The 10771-nt window shown below is 55.4% G+C and overlaps 2 protein-coding genes across 2 annotated transcripts; one reads left to right on the top strand and one right to left on the bottom strand.

The window, feature by feature from the left end:
• Window positions 1-231: 231 nt before the first annotated feature.
• LOC111150523 (proprotein convertase subtilisin/kexin type 1 inhibitor) lies at window positions 232-6296 on the top strand. The gene is made up of 3 exons (XM_022508015.1): window positions 232-404; window positions 5140-5612; window positions 5933-6296. Exons 1-3 carry the CDS (start codon window positions 291-293, stop codon window positions 6126-6128), a joined length of 783 nt encoding a protein of 260 aa, XP_022363723.1. The 5' UTR covers window positions 232-290; the 3' UTR covers window positions 6129-6296.
• A 930-nt stretch (window positions 6297-7226) lies between these two features.
• LOC111150599 (ES cell expressed Ras) lies at window positions 7227-7963 on the bottom strand. The gene has a single exon (XM_022508106.1). It carries the CDS (start codon window positions 7961-7963, stop codon window positions 7262-7264), a length of 702 nt encoding a protein of 233 aa, XP_022363814.1. The 3' UTR covers window positions 7227-7261.
• Between the last annotated feature and the right edge of the window lie 2808 nt (window positions 7964-10771).

Here is a 10771-nt window from a genome sequence, read left to right as displayed (position 1 = left end):
CCGACTGCCATGGCAACCGCCATCGAAGGTTCCAGTTTACCACCTTGCCCCTTGGGCATCTCCATGGCGACGGGCAGGATGGAGGGGTTGCTGGATCTCCCGGGCTGCGCCTGCGTAGAGTGGCCGGAGACGGAGGAGGGGTGGGGTGAGGGGAGTGGGGGGTTGGGCAGGGGGAGGACCGGGTTCTCCCGCGCGCGCAGCCGCAGAGCACCGCAGCCTTGCCCGCTCGCCCCAGCGCTGCGCATTTGCCAGCCAGTCCGCCCGTCCGGAGCCCGGCTCGCTGGGGCAGCATGGCGTGGTCGCCGCTGCTCGGCGGGCCGCGGGCCGGGGGCGTCGGCCTTTTGGTGCTGCTGCTGTTGGCCTTACTACGGCCGTCCCCCGCGTTCTGCGCGCGGCCGGTAAAGGTGCGACACCAGTCGGGCACCGGGTGGGGGTGGGCGGGAGGAGGCTGTGGGCGAGGGTCTGTGCTCGGCTGCTGGCCCCTCGTCCTCGCGGGCCCCCGCCTGCTCCCGGACGTGCGGGGAGATCGGCCAGGGGGGTCCGGGGGCCTCCGCCCGTCCGCGTCCAGGCCATGCAGGACTCGGCCTCCGGGTGTGCAGGGCTCCGCTGGCAGCCACGCCCTGCCCACCCTTGGCACCTGGCGCGGGCCGGGCCTCGCTCCGCAGGTCGCTTGTGGCGCTGTCCATGGGACGAGCGCGCATGAAGGAAGGGGGTGTCCGCATAGGTCACTGTGTGTGGGATGCGCTGACTGGGGCGTGAGAATGTGCTGTCTCTGTAAGTGCGTATCCTTTGATGTCAGCGCTTCTGAGCGTCCCTGCAGGGGCGCCGTTGTGGGTCTGGGTGTGCAGTGAGGGTGATGCTGGGGGTCTTCCTGCGTTTGACTTGTCTCAGGGACACTGTTTGTAAATCCTGTGGGGATGGCTAACCTATGGGCGTGTCTGTGTGTGTGTGTGTGTGTGTGTGTGTGTGTGTGTGATTTCGTTCTTTATATGGGAGTGGTCTTTGCCGCCCCATGTGCACATCCCATTTTGGTTCTGTTGGACCAAGCGACTAGGATTTTGTATGGCTGTTCAGGAGGCTGTTTCTCCCTGTCCCTTTATGGAGCTGTGTCATTGTGGGGAGAGGAGCCATGATGTCTCCGGGCTGCATTGTGTCTTTAAGGATGATGTGTGTCCTTGCATCTGGGTAGCTTGGCCATTGTGACCACATGGACAGCCGCGTCTGTGAACGTATGCAGTTCCTTGTGTGTGGCTGTGGCAATGTCAGGTTGTGCGTGTGACATCTCAAGGCTTGCTAGCCCATGGGAGTGTGAGCCCATGGGAGGCTGTGATTGCTGGTGAGTGTGTGATTCTCTAGGGGCTGAGGGTTAGTGGGCGCCTAGGGCACTTGGAGCACAATTTCCTTCAACTTGTCAAGGATGGGGGACTTAAAAAATTATTATATATTTTACATCTGCGATAATATGGTTAACATACATGTATGATGTAAGGAATAATGATAAAATAACCCCTGTGTGTACCCACCACTCAGGTTAAGAAATTGAGCATGACCGATAGTTAGAAGCCCTTGGAGGCCCCTGTGCACAACAACCCACTTGGTCCCTAATCGTTATCCTGTATTTTCTGTTCATTGATTCCTTACTTTTGTTTGTAGCTTATCACATATGTGTGTAGGTCTAAACAATATGTTGTTTAGCCTTTCTTCATAGAAATGGAATCATACCAGGCATCAGGCTCCTTTTAGTCACTAGGGGTCACTAGGAAGTCATCGGGGCATCTGGTAGTCTCAGCCTGCTGTGGAATTCGTTAACTTGTTTTTTTGTTTTTGTTTTTTTTTGTTTTTGCTTTTTTTTTCTTTTTGGCTCTGCATCACCTGTGAGATGCATCCACCATGCACATTTGCACATTGAAGTGCATGGCCGTAATTCATTTATTTTCATTGCTGCCTAATATTTCATTTTCTGAGGATATCATCAGTGTCTGAGTATATCATGATTCATATGTGTTCTCAATATGTCTGTAGACATTTGGGCAGCTTCCAGGCTTTTTCCCCCTCTGGTTCTGTCCACTTCAACGTTGTCACAAATAGTGCCCGATATGATTTTTCACAAACCTGGATCCAGTAGTATATGTACAAAAGCTACCCTGGGTTGTAGCACACCCAGGAGTGGGTCATAGGATTTGTGTAGCTTTTTAGATATTGCTGAACTGTTTTTCAAAGTTATTTTGGCAATTGAATTCCCATCAGCAATGTATGAGAGTTTCTGTTTTTCCCACAGCCATGTCAGCATTGGGTATCACTAGGAGGTTTGAGTTCTTTGGGATGTATGATGCTTAGTATCTCACTGGCACTAAAATTTGCATTTTCCTGATTGCTAATGAGGCTCACTGTTTTCCATGCATTTAGTTACTCGTTTTGTTTCCCTTTTTGTGAAATACTTGGACATCAATTTTCCCTATTTTTAAAATCTAGTTTTCATTCTTTATATAAGTAATCTCTACACCCCACGTGGGTGGGGTTCGAACTCACGACCCCGAGATCAAGAGTCGCAAGCTCTTCTGACAGAGCCAGCCAGGCACCCCTCCTTATTTTTATATTAGCTTGTTTTTCTCTTCGCTTTTAAGGCATTTTTTTGGTATATTGGATACTAGTCCTTTATTGACTATTTGTGTTGCAGACCTCTTCTCCCACTCTGGTTTGACTGTTCATTCTTTTATGGTGTCTTGGGATAAAAAGAAATTCTTCATTTTAATGTAGTCAGATTTATTCATCTTCTCTCTCTTTTTTTAAGATTTTTATTTATTTGACACTCAGAGAGAGAAATCACAAGTAGGCAGAGAGGCAGGCAGAGAGAGGAGGAAGCAGGCTCCCTGTTGAGCAGAAAGCCCGATGTGGGACTTGATCCCAGGACCCTGAGATCAGGACCTGAGAGGAAGGCAGAGGATTAACCCACTGAGCCACCCAGACGCCCTCATCTTCTCTCTCTTTTTTTTTAAAGATTTTATTTATCTGTCAGAGAGACAGAGAGCGCAGCAGGGGAAGCATCAGGCGGAGGGAGAAGCAGGCTCCCCCACTGAACTAGGAGCCCGATGATGCAATGTGGGACTCGATCCCAGGACCTGGGATCATGACCTGAGCCAACTGAGCCATCCAGGTGTCCCTGTTCATCTTTTCCTTTTCATTGCTCCCATGTTTGGGTTATTTGTTGTTCCTGCATGTTGGTTTTTTTTTTTAAGATTTTATTTATTTATTTGACAGAGAGAGAGACAGCAAGAGCAGGAACAAGGAACACAAGCATAGGGAGTGGGAGAGGGAAAGCAGGCTTCCCGCCGAGCAGGAAGCCCGATGTGGGGCTTGGTTGACCTGAGCCCAAGGCAGATGGTTAACCATCTGAGCCACCCAGGCGCCCCCCTGCATGGGTTTTTGAAAGAGCCAGTCCTGTCCCCACTGCTCTGAGTATCCCTTCTGCCATGTAGCAATTGTCAATATCTGTGCATCTGTTCTTAAGTTCTGTTCAATCCTATTACTTCCTTTTGCTGGACTGAATCTGCTGTCTAACTGGCCCATTTAATTTTTTTTTTTTTAAGATTTCACTTTTAAGTCCTCTCTACACCCAGCGTAGGGCTCAATCGCACAACCCAGAAATCAAGAGTCACAGGCTCCACCCACTGAGCCAGCCAGGTGCCCCTTGCCTCCTTCTTTTTGAATTTCACTTAAAACATATTTCTAGGGCACCTGGGTGCTTCAGTTGGTTGGGTGACTGCCTTTGGCTCAGGTCATGATTCCGGAGTCCTGGGATCGAGTCCCCCATTGGGCTCCCAGCTCCATGGGGAGTCTGCTTCTCCCTCTGACCTTCTCCCCTCTCACGTTCTCTCTCACTCTCTCTCTCAAATAGATAAATAAAAATAAAAAAAAATTTTCTAGATGTTTCTTTTTCAAATCTTCATCATGATTTTTGTGGGGTTTTTTTGTTCCTTACTCATACTTTTGATACCGGTTTTTATTTCTTTAAGCTTTTTGAAATTCCTTAAAACTGTCTGGATTGAAAATTAATCATTGGGTAACTTATACTACAGAAAGATTTACACACATACCAAATAATATATGAACAAGGTTACTCATCCCAACATTACAAGAATAGCAAAAGATTGATGGCAGGGTGGGGGCGTGGGGGGGTGGAGTGCCTGGCTGGCTCAGTCAGTAGAGCGCCAGGTTCTTGATGGGGTTGTGAGTTCCAGCCCCCCATGGGGTGTAGAGATTGCTTAAAAGACAAAATCTTTTTAAAAAAGTAATAACAGAAGATTGGAAACACCATAAATGTCCATCAGTCGTCCATCAGTCGAAGACTGGTTAAATAAAATGTGTGCATCCATACAAAAGGGATTCAATGCAGAGGAAAGAAATGAAAACAGAGGGATGGGGGTGCCTGGGTGGCTCAGTGGGTTAAGCCTCTGCCTTCGGCTCAGGTCATGATCTCAGGGTCCTGGGATCGAGCCCCACATCGGGCTTTCTGCTCAGCAGGGAGCCCGTTTCCTCCTCTCTTTCTCCGCCTGCCTCTCTGCCTACTTGTGATCTCTCTCTCTCTGATAAATAAAGAAATAAAAATCTTGAAAAAAAAAACAGAGGGATGGAGAGGGAGGGAATGAGATACGGAGGGAGGGAGGAGAAAGAAAAGGGAGAGAGAAAAGATGCACTGAAAGTACTGATCCAGACAGATTCCCAAATGCAAGGTGCAGAACAGTCTGCTACCCTTTGGGCAAAAGCAGTGAACAATAAGAACCTATAAAATGCAAATATGGTTCTTACAGTCCAGACATCAATATAGAAAAATCTATGGCTATCATAAACACCATCACCCCTCCTATAAAGACACCTGTTCTCCAGCAGCCCTGGGGCAAATCCTGAATCATTGGGAAATCATTGAGGGGTTGGGGAACCAGCGGTCTTTGGTGGTCTTCAGTGTGACTGGACATATTTGGGAGTCTCCAGTGGCCTTAGGGGTGTCTGGGTATATGAGGGGCCCCGGTGCCTTGGGCTGCATCTGGGGATGTTTGAGGTCCACAGGGCTCCCCTGGGTGGCGGCGGGGGTCCCTGGCCTGACAGACGCTGACATCTCCCCCCTCCCACGTCTTCTGGCAGGACCCCCGCGGCCTGGGCGCAGCCGCGTCGCCCATGGCTGAGGCTGGCGCTCCCCGCCGCTTCCGGAGAGCAGCGCCCCGGGGCGAGGCGGCAGGGGCCGTGCAGGAGCTGGCGCGGGCGCTGGCGCACCTGCTGGAGGCCGAAAGGCAGGAGCGGGCGCGGGCCGAGGCGCAGGAGGCCGAGGATCAGCAGGCGCGAGTCCTGGCGCAGCTGCTGCGCGCCTGGAGCTCCCCCCGCACCAACGACCCCGCGCTGGGCCTGGAGGACGACCCCGACGCTCCCGCCGCGCAGCTGGCCCGCGCCCTGCTCCGCGCCCGCCTGGACCCTGCCGCCCTCGCAGCCCAGCTCGTCCCGGCCCCTGCCCCTGCCGCTGCGCTCAGACCCCGGCCCCCTGTCTACGACGACGGTCCCACCGGCCCAGAGGCCGAGGACGCCGGCGACGAGACGCCTGACGTGGACCCGGAGCTGCTGAGGTACCCCGGCAAGGGGTGGGGAGGGGGCGGCACCTGCATCGCGGGGGCGGCGGGAGCTGCGGGGGCCTGCCTCACAGCGTGGCGCCGACACTTAGGCCCTGGGATCCTAGGAAGGAGGGAGAACCTCCAGCCAAGGTGTAGGGTCCGAGGTGTCTGGCTGGGGAGAGTGGGGAACGGCACTGTCCGTCCCGGGGAGGGGCGCTCCGATGCCCGGTTTCTGGGCCCGGTCCCCAGGCAGTATGGAGTTGCAGGGCCGTCTGGGTCCTAGGGCAGAGACGTTGATGTACACGCACATCGCCTTCCTCCCGGCTCTTTTGCAGGTACTTGTTGGGGCGGATCCTCGCGGGGAGCCCGGATCCCGAGGCTGTGGCTGCCCCGCGCCGCCTCCGCCGTGCTGCGGACCAGGATCTGGGCCCAGAGGTGCCCCCTGAGGGCGTGCTGGGGGCCCTGCTGCGGGTGAAGCGCCTGGAGACCCCTTCACCCCAGGCGCCGGTGCGCCGCCTTCTGCCCCCCTGAGCACCGCCCGGATCCTGAGTCCCCTCAGGCCCAGGACCACCCCACCCCAACACCCCAACTGCTCCCCGTCGGTACACTGAGAGCGGCTTACCCCGTCGGCCGCAGTTGCTGCCCTCGAACCCCAAGATCCCCACCTTTGGCCCCAAAATAAATGCGATTTGAAGCAGCTATGTGCTTGTCCAGAGTGGCAGTTTCTGGCTAGGGGTGGGGGTGGGGTCCGGTGGGATGAGTGGTGGTGGTCGCGCTCAGACAAAGGCAGAGGGGCCCCTCCCCCACTCTCTGCCTCTTTTCCTGGGGGAGGCATCCATAAAGACAATGGCAGTAACCACCCAGATCCTGGGCCCCACTCCACAAGGCTCTGAGGACACTTTCAGGGCCTGTAGCAAGTAGCATTTTCCTGGGGCCCATCCTTTTGGGGACCAAGGGACAGCCCTGAGGCATGAGTAGTTTGGGCTGTGCTGGCTGGCCGAGGTATCCACAGGCACCCACGAGCCTTCCTGCTCTGGGGGAAAGGCTACCAGGCAAAAGAGAAGGAGTGGACTGCAGGCCAGGGGTCAGTTACCAACCCCCCCACCCCCCAGGGGGACTCTGCCTCTGAGAAATTCAAACCTGGGCCTCCAGGTCATGAAGAAAGAGTATTTGTCAAGGCAGGGAAATAGGACAAATGTCACCCACTCAATAAGGCTTTCCTTGATCTCCCTGTCATTCTTTATTCCCACACTCGCTTTTACACAGTCTTAAGTTCTATGTACGAGGGCAGGGATTTCTAAGTGCCTTGCTGGCCTCTTTATCCTTTGCACCCAAAGCAGGGCCTGGCACACAGTGGGCTCCCCCCAGCATTTCTTGAATGAAGGAATTCTCACCATTCAAGGAACAGTCTCCCCAGTTTCACTCGCACCCACGTAACACTTGGCACAGAGGCAGCTTTGAAACCTGAGAACACCATTTATTTAATTTGGCTCACAATCTCCGCTCGCCAGTAACCAATATGATACTGCACGTTACCAAATGCCCATCACCAAATGAAAACCTTCCGAACAGAGGGACTCATCTATCCACAGTACACCAACAGTGTCCCACACAGCTAGGTGCTGGGGGTGGGGGAGGGGGAGCACTCTTCACGACCGAGATCTTCAGGCCACAGAACAGCCGCAGCGGCACATGGCCTTCTGGTGCCGGGCCTTATCCCCACTGGGCCCTGCCATGGCCTCCTTTGCCATGGCCTCCCGGACCTTTTGGATCTCCTGGATGAGCAGGGTAAAGGCCTCCTCTACGCCTTGCCGTGTCTTGGCTGAGGTCTCCACGAAGGGGGCCCCCCAGCTCTTCGCAAGGGCTGCCGCAGCGGCCCGAGCATCTCCAGGGCTGCTCACAAGGTCACACTTGTTGCCCACAAGGACGAGGGGCTGGGTGCGGTGAGGGCCCCAGGTGGCTCGCATCTGCTGCAGCTGGGCTAGAGACGAGGGGTCATCCAGGGCGAAGACCCCCAGCACACCATCCCCAATGGCCACGCACTGGTCACGCAGGGCCCTATGAGTGGCCTGCCCCGCTGTGTCCAGCACGTTCAGAATGCAGCCTCCGTGGCCCAGGGCCACCTCCTTCCAGTAGGAATCCTGGATCGTGGGGTCGTGGTCTTCCACAAAGCACTGGTGGTTCAACTGGATGGTGAGCGCGCTCTTGCCCACGCCGCTCGCGCCCACCACAACCGCCTTGTATTCGGGCAGCTGCTTGCCGACACTTTTGGAGGGTGCGCGAGCCCTCTGGCTCTCCTCCTGAGAGCTGAGGTTCCACGTGCCCAGGCCCAGATCAAACATGTTAGGGTTTCTCGGCAGCGCCATTCCTCCGGTGGGCAGCTCAGGGAAGGGAGACAGACAGCAGGCCCTGTGAGGGAAAGAGAAAAGACAAGGGGAAGAGGCGGGGTGGGGGGGGGAGCGGGAGGTTAGGCAAGACCATTGGGGGCAAGGGGTCAGCTGGTGTCATGGAATCAACATTTAATAAGTGCCTAGGTGTGTGCAAATCACCATCTAGTAGGCTGTATACCTTATTTATGTTGATTAATCTCTGTCTATCTCATTCCCTCTATGTGAAGGCACGGGTTTTAGGAGCCCCTTTATTTAGTTGTAATTTCTATACCACAGTTAATCTAGTTCAAGTGCACGATTCAATTTTTTTTTAGCATATTCACACTGTTGTGCAACCATCACCGTAATCTAAGAAAATTTTCTTCACCCAGAAAAGAAAACTCCTGCCCATTAGCAGCCCCTCCTCCTTGGGCGTAGGCTGGTGGGGATTTGGGCCAGTTTTGATTTTGGTTTCCAATCGTATCACTGTTGATCCCCAAGCCCGGCACCGTGTGGGTCACATATTATCTGCCGAGCGACATTCCTGTCCCCAGGGAGTTTGTATTCCAAAAGGTGGAGACAATAAATGAAATAAATGGGCAAATTATGAGGTCGGTTGTTCATTAACATTAGAATTTAGTCTTTCTTACATATTCAGCATGCGGCTATTGAGAGCCCACTGTGTGGTGAGGACAAACAACTGGGGAAAATAGTTAAAATAGTTAGCAAGCCCCTGCCCCCAGGAACGTGACTTGGTGGTCAGGAAGACAGACAACAACAAAGATAAATCAGTAAAATATCCTGTAATAATAGGTGATAAACAGCCCGGAGGTGCTTGGTTCACGTTAGGCCTCTTTATTATTATTTAATTTTCATGCATTATTTCCAGCGTCTTCCGGCATGCCAGGCATTGTGATGGGTGTGGGGAAGGAAGGTGGGAGGTGTGGGGGTGGGGAAGAGGCAGCAAACAAAATAGACTGAAATCCCTGCCCTTGGGAGGATTAGATTCTGGAAGTGAGAAGGAGACAATCAACAAAATAAGCAAGTAAATTATCATGCAGGTAGGAGAGGATGGGCACACAGCAGGTGCTCAATTAGTGCTAGCTATTAATAGCAAATTACCATTAAACTTATTCAATACACAACCTGGTCTCGGTTCTGTGTGGCCTCACGAAATGCATCATAATGGCTGCGACCCCGAATCTCTCTGGAAACCCCGGGGAGAATGGCAGTTTGGGGGGCAGATGGTGGGCTCAAGGCTTCCTTGGGGGTTCTGTTGAATTTGGGAGCTGGAGGTCAGGGTTGGGGGGTGGGGAACGTCCCAGATGGGGGTCCAACTGTAAGGTCCTCAGCCCAAAGAGACTTCTGGCAATAGTTATTAGATGCTCTGGCTTAGAAAGAAGGGGGGCCATGGTGAAGAGAGATAAACTGAGGACAGAGCTGGGGCGGGGGGAATCCTCGAACGCTTCCGGGAACAGAAAGGGAGAAGATGTAGCAGCAAGGACAGACGGAGAGGCTAAGACGAGGGCGGAAGCGCCAAGGAGGCCGCTGCTGTGGTCCAAGGCCCTCCATGGAGAGGTCAGAGTCTAAGGTGGAACTAACCGCCAGGATTTGTTCTAAGAGTCAAAGGCGGCGCCGGGGTTGGGGAGGGGTGAAGGCTAACTCTCGAGTTTGGGGTCCGGGCCACTGGGAATTTGTGGGTGCTCGCGCCTGAGGCCGGGGACACTTGAGACGGGCTCTGCCCCCTTAGCAAAGGGCTTCGGGAACGGAAAGGCGCCACAGGAATGATTTCCCAGGACCCGGGCCTGCAGCAGGGGAGCCGTCTGACGGCCCCGCGACACTTCCCACCACCCAGGAGAGGCTGAGCCATCCCCCACCCAGGCCACGGTGTCGGCACCGAACAGCGAGGCCTTAGCAAGCGAGGTAGCCGTGGCCGTTTACCGGCCGGAGGTCAAACGGCCCGCCAGGGGCCCCACCGACGGCAGCGGGGGTCTCGCCCTCCCCTAGTGACACCGAGCCACTTATTGTGTCCCGGGAGCTATGAGCGTCCCCGTAGGGCCCTTGAGACCCCGTGATCCCTTCCTGGAGCCACCCGGCCCCGGATTCGCCCAGGATCCAGGGGTGCGCGTTGAGGGGAGGCAGGCGCCAGAACGTGAGACCCTACGAACGGACACCCGCGCCGGGCCACACTTCCCTTGATTCAACCGGGGGAGGTGCGCCTGGGGGACACACAGGTTTTCCCCTAAACCTGTCCCCTGTGCTCCTGCCGGCCCAGCTCACCCTGTTCTTTCTAGGGTGCCGGGCCGCCCCAATCCCGAGGCTCGGGCCCGCAGCCCCTGCTTCCCGCGCCCAGGTCTGTCTCCACCGAGGCTCCCGAGCTAGGGGCTGGGGGTGGGTCCTGGCCCCTGAGAATGGGAGGAGGTAGGGGAAGGGCCCCCTTCAAAGCCCACCTCCGTAGCTCCCCCACAGCCCACTGCGGAAAGGCCTCCCCGCTCGGGGCCGGGGGCTGGAGGCCCGGCGGCCTGGCTCACCTCGGTCCTGGGAAAGGCAGGAGCACTTGACCCGAACCCACCGCAGCTGTGACAGGACTGACAGAGGAGGAGATGCTCCCACCCCGCCCCAAACCGCTGGGGGGAGGTGGGAGGCGGGAGGCGGGGGCCGGGAGGGGAGAGGAGAGGGAGAACGCATGCGCAAAGGCGCTCCCAGACCCCTCAGCAGGCACGCCCCCCCCTTCCCCAGGGGTAGGTGCGGAGTCCTGCCCCCGCCAGTAACCAGCAACAGGGCGCAAAGGAGGTAGTCTTGGGG

Source organism: Enhydra lutris, unplaced genomic scaffold (genome assembly GCF_002288905.1).
Source record: "Enhydra lutris kenyoni isolate GAN:26980312 unplaced genomic scaffold, ASM228890v2 scaffoldscaffold23, whole genome shotgun sequence".
Classification (NCBI taxonomy): Eukaryota; Metazoa; Chordata; class Mammalia; order Carnivora; family Mustelidae; genus Enhydra; species Enhydra lutris.
Note: the sequence above shows the minus strand (reverse complement) of the source record. Positions and strands in the feature narration are given on the sequence as shown.